Source organism: Furipterus horrens, unplaced genomic scaffold (genome assembly GCF_987537825.1).
Source record: "Furipterus horrens unplaced genomic scaffold, mFurHor1.1.pri manual_scaffold_2, whole genome shotgun sequence".
Lineage (NCBI taxonomy): Eukaryota > Metazoa > Chordata > Mammalia > Chiroptera > Furipteridae > Furipterus > Furipterus horrens.
This window is the reverse complement of record NW_028327172.1, coordinates 5902877-5924485: the sequence shown is the minus strand read 5'-3', so window position 1 is coordinate 5924485 and position 21609 is coordinate 5902877. Positions and strand designations below refer to the sequence as shown.

At 54.5% G+C, this 21609-nt stretch overlaps 1 protein-coding gene across 3 annotated transcripts in view; it reads right to left on the bottom strand.

Moving 5' to 3' along the window:
- Positions 1–21609, bottom strand: part of NRXN2 (neurexin 2) — a 94989-nt gene that overhangs the window by 51293 nt on the left and 22087 nt on the right. For 2 of the 3 annotated variants that reach the window (XM_090259170.1, XM_090259178.1), the window contains exons 5-10: positions 20106–20407; positions 12777–12821; positions 5038–5199; positions 3919–4357; positions 604–990; positions 219–422 (exon numbers count right to left, since the gene is read on the bottom strand). In XM_090259170.1, the coding sequence (XP_090115296.1) occupies positions 219–422; positions 604–990; positions 3919–4357; positions 5038–5199; positions 12777–12821; positions 20106–20407 (1539 nt within the window). The remainder of the gene's footprint in view (positions 1–218; positions 423–603; positions 991–3918; positions 4358–5037; positions 5200–12776; positions 12822–20105; positions 20408–21609) is intronic. The other variant, XM_090259187.1, reaches the window with a different exon arrangement.

Below are 21609 nucleotides of genomic sequence, written 5' to 3'. Positions count from 1 at the left end.
GATGGCGTGGCCACACCCGGGGCAGCCCCACACAGTGCTGCTGAGCGCGGAGCTTCACCCTGCACTGGGCATCCTCAGTGGGATGGAGCTCTCAGGGGCTCTGACCCTCCCCACCTCCGAATTCTCACGAGGGCCACCACCAGCTTCTCCAGACAGAGGGGGTGCGAGTCAGAGGCAAGGTCAGGGAAGGGGCCAGGAGCACGGGGTGGGGTGGTTACCGAGGTTGACAGTGAGCTTCATCTGGCCCCCATCCAGCTCGAGGCGCAGGGTGTCGGCTGACTCCCTGGAGGTGGTGGCCATCATGAGCCCGTAGGCCCGCTGGGACATGAAGCGCAGAGACACGTCCTCCGCCTCCGTGTGCATGGCGTTCGGCAGCATGATCTTCATGTACATGGAGCCATCGTAGCTCAGGACCGTGGCCTCTGCCCCAGGAGTGCGGGAAGAGGGGAGCGGGGGGACAGGCAAAGGCCAGTGGAGGGAGAGAGAAGACAGAGAGAATCATTACAAGGAGGACAGGCCCAGGGCTGGTCTAGGAGGGGCACCCTGAAGAGGAGGAGCCGTGGAGATCGGCAGCAGGACACCTGGGATGAAGAGTAGCCTCACCTCTCTCACAGACCCGCCCCAGAAAGCCGGTCCCGACGCAGTCACAGACGAAGCGGTTCCAGCCCTCTCGACAGATACCCCCGTTGCGGCAGGGGGCCGATGCACACTGCTTCAGCGTCTCCCGGGAGCAGAAGGGGGCAACACCCACAGCCCCCTGTGCCTCAGCCAGGCCCCGAAGGTCTCGGCTACGCCCGTCTATGAAGAGGTCCCGCACACAGCCCACATAGCCAGCCCGAAGCGCCGCCGTCCACACCTCCGGGGGCAGGGGCATTTCCACTCGCCCCCCCTCAGGGAGACCGCCCAGGTACAGCTCGCTCTCCAGGTCCAGGATCTCACTCTCCCCAGTGGCCAAGAACGGTGTGCTGCGGCTGTTCACCGAGATGGAGCCTAGGGATCAAAACAAACCGAGTTCAGTGGGGAAAGCCAGCTGACCTCGCAGCCGGGCCTCTCTGCCCACAGCCTGCGGCAGCCCTGGGTGGGACACTCAGCCTCACTCGCCTGCTCAGATGCTGTCTGACAAAGGTCCTCCCAAATTCAGGAGCTTACATGAACCAGCCCCAGCCCAGCTGCCGCGTGAGGTCCAGGCTCCTCCTTCCCCACCTGAGCAAGTCCTTGGAGGATGCACAGGGGGTGGACACAGTCCAAAAGGACTGGATCATTCACAGTTCATTCTCCCCTCCAGCCTCTTAAACCAGCAACCAGAAGCACAGAACCCTAAGGAGGCTGAAAGGGTTGAATCTAAGGGTTTTCCCCCACTAACACTGAGCATTTATACCAGACATTCAGCACTTAACATATATCACTTCTGTCTCGTGGTAACTATGAAATTGGTCCTTCATGATCCCACTTTGAAATGGCAGACAAGCCTTAGAGGAGCTGGGGAACCTGCCCGAAGGACCACAGTGGGTGAGGAGCAGAGCCCAAGTACCCGCCCCCCCCGGGCAGCGCTCTCCATCTGGAGCCTACTCGCTCTGCCCCCGGCCCAGAGCCCCTCAGTGGCTGGTGGACAAGATGAACAGGCAGGTCAGCTCCTGGGGCCTGGGAGACAGGACGGCAGCCAGGAGAAGGGGGGGCAGGCATGGAGCTTCGAAACTGCAACAGTTCTTTGGAAGGAGAAGCTGGTTACCTTAGAAGAAGATTTTGGATCAAGCAGGAGCTTCAACGCTTTTACCCAGCAAAAGGAAATTAAATTGAGTATAAGCCTTGCTCCAAGGTCACCCTAAACATTGAAAAGGAATACCCCAAATGTTCATCGATGGATGAAGGGATAAACAAAATGTGATCTATAGCATGAAATGGACTATCATTCAGCCATAAAAAGGATAGGAATGCTGGCACAGGCTACAACATGGATGAACCTTGAAAATATTCTGCTAAGTGACATAAGCCAGACCCGAAAGGACAAATACTGTATAATTCTATTTATAGGAGGTCCCTAGACTAGCATTCATAGAGACAGGAAGCAGGATGGTAGTTGTCAGGGGCTGGGGGGCGGCGGGGGGGGCAGAGTTTCTGTTTAAAGGGGACAGAAGTTCAGTTTGGGGAAATAAAAACGTTCTGGAGATGGATGGTGATGATGGTGGCAACAATAATGTGAATGTACTTGATGCCACTAAACTGTGTACTTAAAATGGTAAGTTTCATGTGGTGTTTAATTTACCACAACTTTTTTTTTTTTTTTAATACTTGGGGTTTCTTTCTTGGTGTTTACCACCACAACTTTTTGAAACCATGGAAAAGGTCAGGGAGCTTTGTTGGAATGACTGCCCAAGTCTGTGTTTGTGTGCACAGATGGACGTGGGCCACTGGACATGGCCAGAGTTGATCAAGACAGAAGCCCAACGACCAGCCAGACCTAGTGGGTGGGCTCTGGAGTTCTGTGTGAAACTAAGGAGACACTTCCTGAAGTCAAAGAGGAGCAGAAGGCCCAGGAACTCTGTGCAAGGCATAGGCAGCTTTCAAGCCTAAGGAGTTACTGGTCATCTGTGCGGAAACACCAGGAGGCAGCAAGTGAAGACCACAGGTGGCATCATAAGACCAAACCAGGGATGAACCCATTTACCGTAAAGCCCAGGGAAGGCAGCTTTGCTCTGAGGAAGGGAGAGGAAGAAACAGCTAGCCCATGAAAAGCTGACACTTCCGGGAGCCGTGGCAGCCCCCCTCCTCCCTGTGTGTGTACGAACGGTCACCACCTAGACTCGAAGGCCCAGTGCGGTGACAGCTGGGGGAGCACAGAAATTCAGCTGACGTTAATAAGTGCTTAAATTGGATAATATGTCTGTTCTCATTATATCAGTTCTCTCTTTCTCAGATAATTCTCTCGTGTTCAACAAGATGAATTAGGCAGAAAACAAGAAGAGGCTGGGAAAGGGGGACTGAAAGGGACAAGTAGGGGAGAAGGTGGCTAAAAGCAACAAAAGGTTCAAGAAATAGCAGCCGCGTGACCTCAGCACTCTCTGCTCTGCTGCCTTATTGTGCTGGAGCCCTCACTGGGTGGCCACTGCCAGTTTCTGTGCCCCCACCACCGCCACCACCCCCCCAGAATAGGAGCTCTGTGACAGCAAAGACTGTTCAGTTCACTGCGCTCCCGCTCCAGCACCTTGGACAGCACCTAGCAGGGCCAGCACTCCGGGAGTATTTCTTCTCCTTTTTAAAAAAAATAAATAATTTATTTGTTTGTTTGTTTCTTTTTAGAGAGAGGGGAAAGGAGAAAGAGAGGGAGAGAAACATCTCTGTGCGGTTGCCTCTCACTCGCGCCCCCAACTGGGGACCTGACGTGCAACCTAGTCACGTGCCCTGACTGGGAATCGAACCAGCGACACTTGGTTCGCAGGCCAACGCTCAATCCACTGAGCCACAGCAGCCAGTCTCTGGGAGTATTTCTAAAGTGAATTAATAAAAGAAAGTTGGGTGTATCTAGATGGAAGGGAGACACAGGTGGGAAGATTCTTTTAGAGAATGAGATATCTGCTCTGTGGGAGACACTGTGCTAATGTTCCCACCTCATGATGACCCCGATGTAATGATTCCATTCATGCATAAGGAAACCGAGGTTTCAAGGGGTTGAATGATGGGCCTAAAGTTACAGTAGGTGAAAAAAGCTGAGGTGTGAACCCAGGTCCCCAAACGCTATGCTCATTCCACCCCAGCACCACAACAGACGTGACCATGGAGGGGCCGGGAGGGCCAGTGGAGGAGTGAGGGGGAGAATGGAATGGAGACCAGGAAACTGTAGGCCAGAAGAGACCCGGAGAGGACATCGGGGTGGGGGGAGAGAAGTGGCCAGGGTGAGCAAAGGGACCAGAGGCTCCTGACCTTTGCGCCCATCCCTCTGGAAGTCCACGTGGCACCACTCGCCGTCATTGACCTTGCGGCTGGACGCCCGCAGCTTGATGCCTCCGGAGCCCATGTCCAGCAGAAGGTAGAGGTAGCCATCCAACAGCTCCATGGCAAAGTAGTCGGCCCGCTGGGCAGAGCTGTGGCTGCCGGCCCCAGCCCCGGCCCGCCGGCCCTGACTGAAGAGCAGCAGCCCATTGGGCTCAGTGGTGCGGAAGTCCAGGGAGATAGAGCCAGTGCGCTTGGCGCTCCAGCGGGGCAGCGCCACAAAGGCCTCGGGACTCTCAAAGGTCACAGGGTCCAGGGCAGCCACATCTTCGCAGCGAAATGACAGGTCCCCCTGCAGCTTCATCTTGGGGTCTCCTTCCTTTGCCAGGCGGGATAGCTCCAGCTTGAAGTCATTATTCTTGTAGACCACCTGCAAGGAGAGGCGAGGGCCAGGATGAAGAAGCAGAAGGGGCTTAGGGGGCCTGGCCACGCCTGCCCAGCAGCTGCCAGCACCATGGGACCCTGCTCAGCACCACCAGACCACTGGCTTGGCCTTTGTTCTAGAACTTCACACATAGAGGCTGTGAACAAGCAACTCCCATGCCCCACTTACTTTCTGTCCTGCCTTCCCGCCCAGCACTAGAATGGGGGAGGCCCGTTCATAAGACTGGCAAGATAATCACGCCACCGCCTGATTGACATCTACCAAATGACAAAGTCTTTCTGTTCACATGCTCATCTGCTCCTCACACCCACCTTAAGAAGCAGGTACTGACCACTCGTTTTACAGATGAAGAAACTAAGAGTTAGGCAGGTCAGGGGACTTGGCCAAGGTCACAGAGCTAGTGAGTGGAAGCGCTGGAACTTAAATGCAGGGGTTTGACCTTCACATCCAACAGCTGCCTCGAGCATCCTCTGACAGGATGGAGGACTTCCAAGGCTCAAGGACGTGAGAGTCAATGGCCTTAGGTTTTGAAGAGAGAAGGTATCCCGCCATGGACTTGGAAGGCACAGAGGCCCCAGGCAGCTGGCCAGGTCCGACTAAATCTTACTGAAGACAGGGGCCAAGGGTTCCTGGGCAGACCCCGGACCTTTCCCAGCCCTACTCACGTCCTTGAGGCAGCCCATAAAGTTGTTGCTGACGGGAGAGCCCGGCAGGTCGGCGGTGTTGGGGCTGCCCCCGATGTAGAAGAAGTCATCAGAGCCCAGCATGGTGTAGTCCTCCTGTGTGTAGCCCGTGGTGGTCAGGATCCCGTCCACCGAGATGGTCACCTGCCCAGCCCAGGGAGGGAGGGAGAGAGACAAGGAGACAACCGACATCAACTCCCTGGGAAGAGTCCAGGGCTGGGTGAGGGAGGGGCCAGGGGCAGTGGGGGAGGGGGACCCCACATTTTTATGTCTGCTTGTCTCAGAGGAGGAACAGTGTGGGGGGAGAGAGGGAACGGGGAAAAGGAGACAGCACAAGATTTGATGGTTTCAGGGTGGGCGAAGGCCTGCCCCACGGCCTCCAGCTCAGCAGGCAGAGGCCTGAGGGTACTGAAAACAGTGCTCACCAAGAACCAGTTCCTGGAAGTGGCTACGGCTGGAAGTGGGAGCCCCAGATCAGGGCTCCAGTATGGGGGAATGCAAATGGCACCCTCACTGCCCTCCTCTTGAGGATGCTCTCTGGGCCTGCATGTGATCTCAGAGCATCTTTCATGAACAAGACAGACACCAATTCTTGGATCTTGGTGGCTTCCACTCACCTTCAGCTCCCCACGCAGGGCACTGAGGAGTCCTTTTAGTCTTATCCCAGTAGGGAGGTGGCAGAGGGCAAGGGCATGAGGAGCAAGAACTCATATTCCTGGGGAGTCTTAGAACTTCCTGGGGGACGCAGAACATCCTTCAGGGCTGACTCCCACCACTGAGCCCCTTTCCTGACGCTGTCTCTTTACTCCCAGGTCCCTCTGTACTCAGGTCACTCTCTTGTCTCCCGAGGAGAGAGCAGCACTTTACCTGGTCATCAGCCTTCCTTCCTCTCTGCCCTCTCTCCAGATGCCACCATCGTACTCTGGGGAGTCAGGGCCAAGTTAGGGAACAGAGAGGAACAAGGCTCACCTCATGAAACCTTGACCCTGTGTGGAAGTCAGGAAAAAAGCAAGGTGGGTAAGGATGGGGGGTACCTGGTGTTCCAAGAAGGTGAGAAGTAGTGGCCTGGGGGAGGCAGAGTGACCTTGGCGGGGAGGGACAAGTGCAGGGACCTCTCGGACTACCCGGTCCCCAGGCAAATGCCCACCTGGCCCCTGAAATGTCCACAGGAGCCCACAAGGGCTCCAGACACCCAGCAAGGTTGTGGCAAGTGTTAAGATATGTGGGACCCTGAACCCCCCTCGAGGAAGGCTGTAGTTTAGGATGGGTCAGCTGGGAAAAGCGGGCAGGGTCCTGCAGGCACCATCAGGAAGCAAATATGAGCTTCCATAGGTCACAGTTCACCCCACATCTTACTCCCTTTGAGTGCCTTAGCACCCCCTTTTCAGGAAAAGTCTGGAGACTGGGGTCTTCCAGCCACCGCCTGTGGTGTCCCCCCCTCCGCCCCCATTGCAATCCCTCTGCACACTCCATGAGCCATCTTCCAGCAACTGGTCTCCAGAGTCTCACTGTCATGGGGGCAGGGGTGGCTGCTAGGAACTCTTAAGGGACATGAACAGAATGGGAGCAAGAGGAACCTTCCCCACAGGACCCCTGAGTCCCCCTTGAGGCGAGCTGGGGAGAGGGGCGGAAGGGGCCCCCTCCAGGGAACCATCAAACCTTGTGCTGGGGGAACTAGGTCCAAGGACAGGAGGTAAGGGGGTATCCTTGTGGAAGGGGCAGTTTGAAAGCTTTTGAGCCTTGTTTTGAGGAGAGGGCTAGTCCTGATTATTTCTTCTTCCCTCCATCCTACCTGAGGCTGGGAAGTGGGGATCTGGGTGGAAAAGGGGAGGATCAAAGTATTAGTCACAAAAACATGCAGACGAGATTAGACTGGGCAGAAGGGGCTGGAGAACAGGGATACGGGGACTGGGCTGAAGGGGCGAGGATAAGACAGGAAGGGGTGACAGGGTAAAGGGGTCTTCCTGGGACAAATTCCATTCCATCTTGGTCTCCACCTCCACTCCTGAATTAGGCCACTAATTAGTTCCTGGAGCTGTATCTGGTCACCCCAAAGAGAGAATCAGCTCCTGAAAGATTGGCACCTGGCCTGACATGTCCCTGTAATCCTACTAATCCCAGGATGGTCCAGGTACACATCATAGTCATCAAAGGCAAACATCAAGTCACCTCATGACTCAGGGCCACATCTGGATCTCACTATAAATCCTGCGCCTCGGGAGCCTTTGGCGGACAGAGCCTCGGTCCTCCGAGACTGCTCCAACCAGGAATCTCTGCCTCCACCTGTACACTCAGCCTTCCAGTCCACCTAAGCCACTCAACTGCCCTCCCTCCCCAGCCCCAGCAGCCAGGACACCAGCTACTGTCATCTTCTTCACCCGATGGCTTCTCCATTTGGCCAGTTCACCTGCCTTTGTCTCTCAGAGCTAGAAGGACCTGACTGGAGGAGGAGGGGTGCCCTTCTCAACTCCCCTCCAGACTAGGTACAGATCTGACCTTGCCCTTACAGCTTTATGCAAATCACTGCCACATGGTGCCCCCTAGCATAATAGGGTTGCCTTAATCACATTCCTATCTGTCTCCCAAATTCACAACTACTTTTTTAGAGCAGTCCTGGCCCAGGGGACGGAGGAGAGGGTAGCAGGAGGTGGGCAGCATCAGGAGATGCACGGAGATAGGGGTGTCAGCCTGGGGGTGGGGGAAGTAGAGAAAGTGGGGAACGGGCACTGGGTAGAAAGGAAGCCAAGGGCAGGGGAATGGAGGAAGGTCTCTGGGGAAGGCAAGGAGGGAGATGACAGATTAGTAAACCCAACTGTTCCCTCAGACAAATCAAAGTCCAGACACAAAAATGGCAGATTCGTTAGTAAAAGCAGAAAACAGGGAAATAATTCCCCTGTCCCCCTCCACCCTGGGGGTTCATAATGCCCCTGCCCCCCAACCCTCCCGCGCAGATTCGGGAAGGGGTAGGGTCAGCGGGGGAGGAGGGCCGGGGGCCATGCAACACAGAACAGCCACTGCATCAAGGGCACGTGCGGGTTAGAGGGCCAGAGGGGGCAGGCAGCAGGAGAGGCGAGAGCGCAGCCACCAGGGAGAAGGCCCGTGGGCCAGGGAGATGAGGAAGAGTAGAGATGGAGGCAGAAGAGCTGTGGGGATGCAGGAAGGAGAAGCTTCCTTCCAGAGGAGGAGGAGAGAGGAGCCCTCACTGGGACAGATACCTATGGGTTGAGAAAGAAAGGGAAGGGACCTTAGACTCAGACCATCCCCACCAGAGGGTGACCCATGCGCTCATTCCCATGGCCCATTCACCACTGATCAAGGACCCAGACACACCTGCTCATACACCAGCACATCCCAGTGAAGGCAGTGGGGGAAGTCTCAATGGGCTCATTTCCGATCAGCCCACCATCAGGACCACAGTTAGGGCCTCAAAACATAGCAGAGATTCTGCGCCCCACCACTACCAGTCCACTCAGCCCATCCACTCAACACAGGCAGGCCAGGCCTGAGTGGGGACTGAGTAGGCCAGGAGGAAGGAGTCACAGCTCTGCCCAGGGAAGAGCCATGCCCAGCCAGAGAGGAGAGTGGGGAGCACGGAAGACGCAGCAGCCCAGAATCCAGTGGCCCAGCCCTGGCTCCCCTCCCCAGGAGTGGGGAAGGTGGTTAGAAGTGCTAGAAGGGGCAGACTACCACCTGGGTGGGCTCTCAACCCTCCCCACTGACCTCACCTCTCGTTTGCTCTCCTCGGCTCCCTACCCAGGCAGGGTGGTAGGAAGTGAAACCAGGCCTTGGCCACAAATATGCCCCAGAAAGAAAGGGAAGAAGAGTGAATACCCCTCAGGCGTCACCCAGAACCTTTCTTGGCTCCCTGCTATGATCACAGCATCACCAACCTCTTTGGAAGGGGGCTTGTGTGAGGGAAAACATGACTGAGTGAGGGCAAGTGCTTTGAACTTGTGGGTGGGCTGGATGGGCTTGGGGATCATGAAGCCCCTTGACATTGTAGGCAAAACTGCATCAGTGGACATTCTGTCTTCCTGAGAGAAGCCATTTCTGTGTCATCAGATCCTCAAAGGGCTGCACGAGGCAAAGCTGGTTAACTTAGAACTGAATGGGGTGGGAGTAGGGAAGGAAGACGGGGAAGTCCATCTGCGAGGGCCGTGCAGCCCTGCCACATGCTGACGCTCAGCCATGCGTTTGGAGCGGAGGAGAAACTAAAGAGAGAAAATGGTTGGAAAGACACCCGGACGATGACCGAGCCAGCAGTTATAACCCAACAGTCAATCCTGACATCTGGATTTGATCAAGTTTGGGAATGGAAACTTCAGGTCAGAAATCCTGAGTTCTTTAGCCACTTTCCAGAACAATCCCATTTTACCTCTCTGACTCTCATCTGTAAAGGGGGTTTATAACAACTTCTATCACTCCGCCTTCTCCCAGGCTGACCAGGAGCCTCAGATGAGACAGCTGAAATGAAATTGCTGAAATCTTCCATAACTGGCTGTGTGACCCCAAGCTTTCTCTGGGCCCCAGTTTCCCCATCTGTTAACTGGGAATTATCTCTGCCTGCTGCCTGCAATCTAGACAGTCATCCAGTTTAAATGATGTTCAAAAGGTGAGATCTGTTTAGAGAAACCAAAGCCCCAGGTGTGTGTGCAAAAAACCATTATTACTTTTAGAAGAAAATTTCCATCAGTCTGACCACATCTAATCCAAACCTTGGCCTTTTTGGTCTGTATCCACCCTCTCTCCCAGGGAGAAGTGTTCAGGTAACAAGAAAAGAGTTAGTAAAAACAGTAAGTACTAAATCATGCCCTGGCTGGTGTGGTTCAGTGGGTTGAGTGCTGACCTGTAAACCAAAAGGTTGCAGGTTCAATTCCCAGTCAGAGTATTTGGGTTTTGGGCCAGGTCCCCAGCTGGGGGGGGGGGGGGGGAGGCAACCAATCGATGTATTCCTTGCACATTGCTGTTTCTCTCCCTTTCTTTCTCCTTCTCTTCACCCTCTCTAATAAATAAATGAATAATTTAAAAAATAAGTACTGAATCAGCTAGAACCCAGCTGAGGAAGGCCTGGGAATCAGAATAGGTTGAAGCTATGTCTTTTGGTGCCCTGTTCTCCGACTCCAGTCTTGGACTGAAGGAACTGATCCCCTGGGACATTTTTCTAAGGGTTTATGAGTCTACTCAGGCCGCCCGGAGGCAACCAGCTCTGATCACCAACAGTGAAGCTCACGCTGGAAAGCACAGACTTCAGGGAGAATTTAGTAGCAACTTTCCTAGCCAGGGCGGAAGCCAGACAGGGTTCTTTACTTCTTACCCAGCTTCCCCAAGTCACCCATCGCTACTCCTCCTCCCCAGGCCCAATTCCTGAGGCACTCTGGGGTTTTGTGAAGTTATTTTAGGACTAATTCATAAGGCATGGTAATAGGATCTCTGGTGGGTGGGGCCAGCGACCCCGTATTCTCCAGGGTTTGCTATGGGAAGGGAATCGCATCTTTACAAAACATCCATGCCCTGGAAACACTGAGATAATCAGTTAGCATTTTATAAAGCTTAATAAAATTAGAATTCCCTTTACAGAGTACAGATGCTTTCTCTTCCATTAGCCTTCCTGACCTTCACATTGGCCCCATGAAATAGGCAGTGCAGGTACATCATCAGCCCACCTGCTAACTGAGCTTTAGCTCCAGGTCACAGGGTCAATTTTTAACCAAACTGAGACTAGAAAGGTCGGCAGGGCCCTGATTCTCGAATGGTGCTTGGGGTATATATACTTCATGGGCCTATCTTGCCTCCCCTCTTCTGTCCCCAAAGTCACAGTGAAGTTCGGTAGACACTCGAAGGCCTGGCCTGAGGCACGGGCAGCAGCTACATCCTAGAAGCAGCAGCTGGACAAGAGACTGGAGGGGTGGTGCTGGGGCCACCGAATGACTCCACTTCAACATGGGGATGACTGGGAGTGACCAGAGACGATCTTGGACTGGGGACAGCTAGGATGGCTACAGTCATGGGCACTAGCTTGGGGACTGGGCAGAGGAAAGGGTTACCATGAGTCTGTGGGTTCAGGGAAACGCAGACCTGCGAACGCAACAGGACAGAACGGACATGGCTTCAGAGGCAGAGCCTCCTGGGGAGATGGGGGAGCCACTCAGACTGGGAGCCTAGCTGTCATGCTTCCTTCCTCGCCAGCCAGGCAGCCGCACGGCCCTGGCAGACTGGGATGGCCAGGCAGCTGCCCCAAGCAGCGTGGGCCCCATGGGAGCAGACACGTCCATCTGCAGGGTCCCCAGCCTGGTGCTCAATCACTCTGCATTATTAATAGGCGATGACTAACCACCTGCTGCCGCAGAGTCAGGACCGAGCAGGCACGAGGGAATCCCAGGGGATGGCGCACAGCAGGGCCTACGGCACGCACTCCAAGGCGAGGCGAGGCGAGGAGCAAAGAGCAGAGGGCCAGCCTCAGCTCCTTCCCTGCTCCTGCCCCGCAACCACCTCCTAACAGAGCCCCCACCAGGCTCAAAAACACACACAATCGCACAGCCCTCAGCTCACACCGGCCAGCATTTACACATGTAGAGTCACCAGCAGCCTCACAAACACACAGTACAGTCGCCCACTAACATCCACTAAGTGTCGCACCAACATTGACACACACTTGCACCCACACACCAACACACACCAGCTGCATTTACACAGACACCCACACCAACACTCACAGGGACTGAGTCCAACCCAAACAGAGAGGCTTGGTGACAACAACCCCAACTCCACCCCTGCTGGGCCTCCTCTCACCCCCTCAACAGGGAAGGAAACTAACCGTGGTCAGAGGCCATGCTGGACAGGCAGGGGACAGAGAGGGGAGGAGAGGGGGAGGGGAAGGAAGACAGTGTGAAACACAGTGTTAGTCAGAGCACCAGAGCTGTGGGGGGAACTGGACGCTGTCCCTGGTGGGGGTAAAAGACCACTCATGCCATGCAAAATGTGCGGGAAGATGGAACCAGGAACCCTCAAGGTTGAGGAGGGAGGGTAGGGGTGTCACCTCTTCCCTGGCAGCCAGCACAGGGCAGTCCCCAAACTGGTACGAACTGGTGACTTGAAGGAGCTCTCTGGTCTGGTCCCAGGCTGCTTTGCACCTCCCAAGGCCATTTATGCCCCGCTCTGGGGAGCCTGCCCAGCTGGCTGCCACTGGAGGTCTCACCCCCAGCCCCTTCCCTCAACTCAAGGGGCCTGACCAGGAGCTGACAGTGAGCAGAGCAGAGCATGTCATGGGATGGTGTTTTCCATGGATTTTCAGGAGACCAAGAAAAAAACTAAACCAGAGAAAAAACAAGGGACCGGGGGAAATGAACAAAACAAAGCAATAGAAATAAGCAGCCTGGCATCGGGGCTGGTCTAACCAGAGCCGATGACCGTGGGGCCTGTCCCCAGGTCCCTCTGGCCAGGAATCTGAATTCAGGAGTCAGGGGTTAGGGCAGGGACAGGCCAAATTCCTCGATTTCCATTTGTCTTTTGGATTTGAGTTTGGACCAAAAAAAGAAAAAAGAAAGAAAAGGGAAAGAGGAAAACTAAAGGAGAAGCAAAAAATCTAAAGATTGTCCAGGACGCAAAAAAGGAAGAGCAAAACAACCAAAACCAAACAGGGAAAGGAAACAAAAGAGGGAGAATCGAACAGTTAAAAAAACCCACGGCAAACCAAACGGTAAGACAATTAGAGTGATATCTACCAGATAATGCAGTTTGTTTACCATAGCGTGTCCAATCCCTGCGTGCTTCACCGGAGATATGGGGGAGGGGTGGGTGGGGTTAAAAAAACACCAACAACAAAGACAACAACAGAAGAACAGAACGGAAAAAAAGAAAAATAAAATGACCAACTGTGAAACTCAAGGAAGGAGGAAAATATATATATATCCGTATATATTTGGTTGTTTGTTCAGACCCTCCCCGCTCAGGTTCAGCTAAAGTATTTTGTTTAAAGAAAATTAAATTGTGATGGGAAGGATAAATAAAACACACACAAAAATTAAATCCCTTCTTCTCCCAATCCCTCCCCCACCCCTCCTGTGGCTTCCCCGTCCCCCATCCCCTCCCAGAGGAAGAGCCTGCTGCAGAGAAGGGGAACAGTTAAAGACCTTGGTTAGTAGAGAAGAAAACAAAAGAACTGGACCAAGAAAGCAGAGACTTAAAGATGGTCGACATTCCGCAGATGAGACAGAAAGGTTAGTTCAGTCTTTCACTCATACCTTGCCCCACCTGTCCCTGCCCATCCCGTGGTCCCCTGGGTTATAAGCGTGTTAGTAACACATACAGTCGGCAACGGGGTTTTCCAACAGAGGGTGAAAGAGGGAAGGCAGGGGGTTAAGAAGCAGACCCAATTATGCAGTATTAGTAAATCCTATTGGCTGAAATGTTAGGAAATTGAGGGGAGGAAGGAAGGGGAGCAAGGGGTATGACAAAGGGATGGACTACTGACTTGGGTAATGGACAAGTGGGTTTGTTGGCTAACTGGTCAACCAGACGGCTTTACAGAGAACTGGCTACAGAGCAAGTAGGTGCTGGCCAACTGGCTGACCAATGACCATGTTGAGTTAATGGGTTAACTGTTTGGTGATGGCCAGTTGTCTGTCAGGCCAGGAGGCCCAACACCCATAGAGAAGCACAGGAGTGGCTAGAATGAGAGGCAATTTCATTTGGGGACAAAGGGAAGGGGTTCCCAAAGAGCGTAGGAGGGGATATGGGTGTCTGCTCTTCTTGGGGATGGTGGATAAACAAATCGAGTCATGGGGGGAAGGGCAGTTCCTCTTTTTTTTCTTCCTGTTTCACTTCCTTGAGAAAGGAAGAGAGTGATTTGTCACCAGAATGAAGAAAGGGAAACCTTGCCCTCCAAGGACTGTCAGAGGGTTCACTCTCAAATCATATCTGATCATCCCAAACTCTGCCCCCTCTCCTTCCCCCCTTCCACCCATAGCTGATTCTTACTCCCTACCTAACTTGACTTTTCAGAGCCTGCGTTTCCCAGAAAGTTCGCCAGGTTCTTCAACTGCTGCATCCCCATTCTCTTATGCTCCCCTCCCAAAATTAAGTACCCACCACCTCCACCCCTGCAAGTCTCTGAAACTGGTAAGGCTTTCCCAGCAGCCTGGCCTCCCTCCATGCCCAACCATAGACCCCTGAGCCTCCACTCCCCACAGCTAGCACCAGAAATTCACCTCCTTCCACCCCACACAATGAAAAGGAACAGAGGCCTACCTACCTCTGAAATCCTTTATTCCTCCCCTAAGCTATAAGCCAGCTTCTTCTACCCCCAAGTTCATTTTCTCTTCTCATGGCTAAAGACAGCAGCAACAACCACCTTCAAAATTACCCTGGTCTTTGGGGAGGAGAGGTCAAAGGGACTGAGCAGCTTCACTGACAGCATCAGAGATGGAGGGACACTATGGCTAATACTAAAGTGCACACCCGAGAGCGTGATTGTGGGAAGGAAAGGTATTCTAGGGACAGAGCCATTAGTTAGAGAGTTATTATAACCAGTGGGCACAGGGCTAATTCAGTAACACAATTAATAAGAGTCTCGTATAATTAAAAAGAACAGAATTCAATATTTAGCAGCCAGAAGAAGTGCTGAATAGCTAATATTAATTCTTAGTGATGCAGAAGCAGTTCACAGAGCAGGAGGGTGAGAGTCAGACTGTGGGGCAGTGGCTGGGACAAGGGGATAACGGGTGACTCGAGTACCAGTGCTATCAGTTAGTAGGACTACCGTGAAGAGGCCAGTGAGTCAGAACAAGGAAGAAATAGCTTCAGGGCGGTTACACCAATTGCACCAAAAAAGATAGGATTTGCCTGGTAATCACTGCACTAGTCAAACAAGGCAGGAAAAAGACATTGGAGGGGAAATGCAACTACTACTGTTTTTTAATCAGAATTCATTGTGGAAACTAAAATTTAAAAAAAAAGCAAACAGTTTTCAACATTCATGGACAACTTCCATTTTAAGAAATAGAAGAGCAAATTCAGAAACAAGATTAAGAGGGAAGAGATGGGAGTTCAAAGCCTGGCTCTCCCACTAACGTGTCCAGAGATCCAGGTTGGAACGGGTGATGGGAGTCCCTCTAGACCTAGAGGTTGGGGATCCAGAACCCAGTCCATGGGGATCGTGCCAGAGGGGGCAATTATGGCCATATACTAGAGTGGGGCTCCCACTGAAACCCACCCCGGTGGCCTGTCACATGGTGACCCATGCCTTTGCAGATGATGGGATCTAGAGAGTTGAACTTCAGGCTAACAGCTGAGGAGTGAAGGGTCCTCTCCCCTCACGGAGACAGTGCAGGAGCACCAGAGTGGCAGTACTTGATGACGGAGGAGGGCACTGAGTCATGGAGGGGAGAGGTCAGTCATTACACCAAGTGCTAACTCCCCGCGGCCCCTTAAGGGCCTTTGGACAAAACTACACACCATCTCCACCTTGAACTCTGAGTGTAGCCCCAGCCCCTCAAGAAAGCCGAGAGGAGGATTATGTACACAAACCTGCACAGAGGCAATCTCTGTGGAACTTGAGCAACAGAAGCTCAGGACAAAGAAAAGAGGCACCTGCTTCACTCGGGGATAAGAGGGGCTGGTTTTCCGAGAGACAAGCAGAACATTCAGACGGTTTCAAGATTTGAGGACATCCAGGACTGGCAGAACCACAAGACAAACTACAGCCGCTGTGGCATTTTGTACCAATGACAACAACCAGAATCGGAGTGCCTGCAACGTCAGAGTTCCGATTCCATCACTTCCTAACTGGACAGCTTTGGGCAAGTCCTTTAACCTGCTGAGTCTCAGTTTCCTCATTGGGAACATGGGACCACCTCCCACTCCACAGGATTGTTAGAAACGTTGGTGAGATACAAAAGGGAAATGAGACCCTCGAAGTCAAAGGCTGGGAGAGAAGAGACGTGGCAGTGCCACCTGAGGAGGACTGTAAAAGAGGGACATGTTCCCACAGAAACTCAGAGGAGGGGACAGGAGAGGCTTTCTCCTGGCTTTGCAAGCGAACAGGAGTCTTTTCCAGAGGGCAAGCGGTAGCTCAGTGCTTGTACATAATAGATTGGCTGGGTCCCCGTGTCCAGAACTCCCCAACTGGCTTCAAGAAAGAGCCCAACTGAACCAGGAAAAAAAAAAAAAACACTAGTAAAACAACTAAAAACACTCAATAGTTGCTGGTATTAAGCCCTCAAGGAACTTCCCGCCTAGAAACAGATATAAGAAATGAACACAGGATTGACCACACGGACGGGATGTGATGACCGCGCTCCAACACCGTGGAGAACAAGGACTGGCTGCAGGCGGGAGGACCCAGGAAGGCTCTGCGAGGAGGTGGCATTTAGGCTGTGCCTGGGCGACAGAACAGACCCACAGCCGACGAGGAAGGCAGAGGGCCTCTCAGTGCTGTGCTCCGTCATCCCAGTCAGCAAAGCCTCACTTTGCTGATGACGAGCTAAGTGCAGAGAGGTTACCTGACTCGCCTTAGGTCTCTTGAACTAGTGGCAGAGCTGAGATTCGAACCCAGCCTGTGGGAGCCAAACCTCAGCTCTAGAACCTCAGCAGGCAGAAAGCAGGGGAACAGTAGCGCCGACGGGAGACCTGTGGGAACAGAGGGGAGCTAGGGAAGCCGGCGCTGATGGAGGGTGCAGAGAAGCACAGTTAGGTCCCGTGACAGGGCGTGTGAGCTGCCAGAGAAGAAGACTGGCCTGGCCCAAAAGGTGGGGTGGGGGAACCCCAAATGCCCAGAGGACCCCATTTTAGGGGGACTGCCTCCTTCGGGCCAGGGGAGCTCCTGAAAATCTCTGCACTGAGAAGCTGGGCAGGAGGAAGCCCACGTGACACTTTGGGAGCCAGCCTGTCTTCCAAATTTGATGCTGGCAGATGATGAAATGGATTTGCACTCGGCTTGCATGGTGGTGGGAGGCATATCTGGGTGGGGTGTGGGAGGAGAGTGGACCCAGTATTAAAATAGACCTCGGGGAATCCGCAAAGGTCATCATTCCTGCAAAGTTCCCCCAAGAGACACCTCCGGTCACAGTGGCCTCAGGCAGAGTTCGAAGGCAGAAGAAGGCAAGAGAGCAAGGTGCTGTCTCAGTCAGGTCTCCTCCACTGCTAACGCCTGAGTTCTAAGAGCCCCTTGATGATTTCAGGGATAATGATCTAGTTCAGGGAAAAGGGGGAAATTCTGACTCCTTCCAGTCTTTGGAGCTGGCCTCTCGTCCCAGAACCAAGGGGCAGGGAGACCCCCTCAGTGCTCGTTCTGGGGCAGGCCCTCCCCACTCTGGCCTTTCTAATCCCTTGAGGAAAAGAACGTGGAACCTGGTGTTCTCAGACCCTGCCATCTCCCCTGTAAGGGAGGCAGACGTCATTTCTTACACTACCCCCTGCCCTTGCTCCTGCCCACAAAAGCTGGGGAGAAAGGACACTGGATTAAACCCCACCCCCAACCCAGCACCCCTCTCAGACCACAAAAGACTTTCCCCAATCCAAGGACACTGTTTGGGCCCTGTACAGACCTGTTTGGGCAGCATTTCTACCCCTGGGCGCAACTTGGGGACACATCAGTCTTTCCTGTGGGGCTGTCCTGTGCATTGCGGGGTGTTTAGCAGCACCCTGGCCTCCATCCAATAGATACCCGTAGCACCCTCTCCTGAGCCGTGACAACCCAAAATGTCTCCAGACATTGCCAAATGTCTCCTGGGGAGCGAGGGGCACACCCTCAATCAAGAACCACTACTCTGAGGACAACAGGACCCAATAACTTACTCTTAGAAGCCCTGAAAAATAGGCAGTTGCAGGGCCCGGTGAGGACCCGGTGAACACAGAGCACAGCCCTGCGGACGCCTCCCCCGGGGCCGCAGCCACCAGGAAAGGGCTAAGCCTCACTTTACGGTCCTGAGCTCGAGTCAGAAATACCCCCTGAAACCCTATTAAAAAGGGCTCTTGATCAAAGTCTTCAAGCAGATTCCCCCCTTGGCCCCGAAGGCCTGTGTTCGGGTCAGCGTGACCTGACTCTGCTCTGCCCCCTCCGGCAGAACGGGTCAGGGGAAGTCGGTTCCGTCAGTTAGCAGCTTGGACCCCTGACTCTGTGGGCCCCAGGAAGAGGCTTCCATGGGTCCCTGTCTACACTCAGTGCTGCGGGGACCAGGCCTTGTCCCCTCTGTGGCCTTCCCACCTCCTGCAGCCACAGACCTCTCCCTCCTCTCAGTTCACTTTTAGCAGACTCATCCTGTCTCCTCAAGGGCTGGGAGGGCGGAGACCACGCCTTTTTTCCCTCTGCACCCCATATGGATGCACACAATGTATCCATAGGCCAAATGGTCCACAGACAGGGACTCTGAGCTTGCAGCATCTCCTTGCCTAAGGCAGTACCAGGTGACAGCGCTGGTCCTAGGGAGGGACAGCAAGCGAGAAGCCCCAAAGGCAACCCCTCCCCCCACACACACACCTGCAGTAAAATGTGTGTGGCACATAAAAGTATGACAAGTGGCCCTAACACGCTCAGGTTTGCGCAGACAGTGGTGACAACGCAGGACAAAGCTCTGACCCAGTCAGGGAATAATGTGACATGAAGAGAGGCACTGCACCGAGAAGGAATGTCCCCACCAAGCACGCCATTCTACAGAACACAAGGGACACTAAGAATAGGCGCCTGGGTAGGGTCCCAACTGCAAGAGGCAGCAGCAGGCTGGAAGGGAACAGCAAACGTCCTCACTGCCAGGAGCTACCAGAGGAGGAGCCCCATGAGATCATCACTCAACCCCACATTGAAGGGGAACAGGAAAGAAGAGTTCGAGGTCAGCTGGAATCCCGACCCCCACCGACAAGCCTTTCAGGGGAGGAAGTAGAGGAGAAGGAGGAAGAGGAGGAAGGTGAAGAGGAGAGACAATGGAAGGCTGGCCCCACACAACCAGAACCAGGAAGTACAAGGCCGATAAGTAGTGAGAAGGGCCTTAAGGAGCAGAGATAGCGCCTCAGGGCAGAGAGGCTGTGTGCTCCCGGCTGCCCTTCCAGTGCTGGAGGTGGAGGTGGAAAAGCTTCCTTGCCATCGGCCACAAGAGAAAGCTGTGGACCCAAGAGAGAAGGGCCAGCAAAAGCCTGGGCACCCAGTAAGCAGGGAGAGGAATCAGGATGGGAGACAGGATGCACAGTGGTCTCTCATGCTTTCAAAGAAGGGTCTCGCTTGCACTCTGCTTGAGGCTGGAAACAAGCTATTCCATTAGGCCGAAGCCTGGCCAGAGAGATGGCCTTCCCTGTCATAGCCACCCTGGGCCTTTGAGAGGCAAAGAGGCAACTACTAAGAGGACAGAGCTGATGCCCAGAAACATGGGCACCTCTCCAGGGGGTGAATATGGGAACAGAGCTGAGGGGACACTGCAGAGGAAAGCCCTGTCCTGCCTGCAGGAGCGGACCCAAGAGTCCCCACTGAGATCCTGCAAGGGCTGCTCTGCTAGCCATGGAAAGACAGCCACGGACTGCTGGGAGGGCCGGGGCTCCTCTGGAGGGGCTGGAAGGGAAAGAGGAGTGTGCTGCCCACGCCCCTCTCCCTCCCGCTCTCCCTCCCGCACCTGCTGAACCTCCACCTTGCTCTGACCCAATCCCTGCCTCTGTCATAGGATGGCCCCACCTGGGGGGCAGGCCGTATTCTGCCCCCACACATACCTCAGGCCTTCATTTGTGCTTTTCTGCCCTAGTGTTGGAACACCCACAGCTGCTCCACCAGGAGGGTCTCCCCACCCCAAAGCACCCCAGGTCCCACCCAGCCAGGCTCTATCTCACTCCTCCCATCTGCCCAATGCCCTTCTGCCAGATCCCCTGATTTCTGAGCCCCAGCCTTGGAGACCCCAGCCTAGCTCCGCCCCTAGTCCTTGAAACCTGCTCACTAATACACCCCTGGGCCCTCACAGCCCCAAGTCTTGCTCTGCCTGAACCAGGTCTCAATGCCCTGCCCTGAGGCCTCACACCGACACTCCCATTCTGCCCCAGACACAGCTGGGCCCTGGCCTTCTTCCTGCTCCCCCTACCTGGCGCAGGTTTCGGGTAACCCGGACGTCGTGCCAGGCGTTGTCGTTGAACTTGCCATTGACAGGTTCCACAAGGGCCTCGAAGGCTCCTGAGCCCAGGTTGATGACCAGCCAGACGGCCCCAGACTTGAGGGACAGGTTGACGTAGTCGGCCGACTTGCCCGTGTGCAGCATCAGCCCGTTGCGCTGCAGGGTGCGGAAAGCCAGCGTGATCTCGTCCGTGCTGCTCTGGATCGGGTTGTGTGACAGGTCGTAGCAGAAGAACTCATTGCCTTTAAAGGTGGCCACAAACTCCTCCTTGCCTGGACGCCGTGGTGTGGGGAAAGGGGAGAAAGCCGAGTGGGACAGGGCACGCCAGAGCTCCCTCTTCCCCTCCAGCAGCCCGGGCACAGGCCCCCCGCGGCCCCAACTGCAAGCTTTAGGCTCTCTCCCCTCCCCGGCCTCTCCACCCCCCTCTCTGGACCCTGCTTTCTCTGCTGTCAGAAGTCAACTTCCCCCGCGTCCATTTCCAGAGCAGGAGACTGCTAAGTAGTTCTCACACTGACAGCTGACAATTAAGCTGCCACAGGGCCAGGCAAAGCAGAGCTCTCGCTGTCCCCTCCCCCACCAGCCTTCCATCAGCCACTCCCCTTAATGAAGGGATGTGGAAGAGGAACCCGAGGCTCCACCTGACTTCTCCCAAGGTCCCCTGCGTGTAGCCCACCTCCCACTCCTGCTTCTTCTCGGTGATGACCATTCTCAGCCCAGGGACAGTTTCGGGCCCCACCATTAGAGATGTAACTACTAGGCCTGCTGTGTAGCAGAGAGTGGATGAGAAGAATGAGGAAACAGTGGGGTGGGGGAGGCAGCGGTGGGACACGTGGGAAGGTGATGCAGGTGACAAGGACGTGCATCAGGTAGCAGCAGGCCACCAGGCAGGGCTTACACGGTGGCAATCATGTCAGCTATCACCCCCACCCCACTTCCTATTCCAACTTCAGAGGACAGCAGAGAATGGGGGCCCTTAGGCAGAAAGCCGCTGAGGGGCCCCAGAGGATGGGTGTGAGACCTCGTGTGCCGGGTGGGTGGCTAGGGGTAAAAGGGCAATGGCAGGCCTGGCTCTCAGGCACACACATGTGCATGTGTGCGCACAGGGCTCCTTCCACAAGCGTTTTTTAAGCAGAGGCAAACATGACTAAGAGATCCTTAGGGCTATTTAGTGTTCTGTAAGTGGGTGACAGGTGAGAGGTCCACGACTCGGTGGAGGGAAGTTGGAGTCCCAGCCCCACAAGCCAGAGCCCACACAGAGGGAAGAGAATGGGACAGGGAGGCAGGGGAGAGCAGAGAACCTGGACTCTTGACAGTGACCGTTTCTCCTCGCCAGCAAACAGCTCGTCCCGCCCACCTCACAGGAACAAGAATGCTGGCAAAAGGCCTTTCTGGACTGCAGGGGGTTCTCAGTATAGGTCCCCGGCTCTGGCAGGAGCAAGGCACAAAGCGGGGGCTGGGGGGCACATGTGGCCCT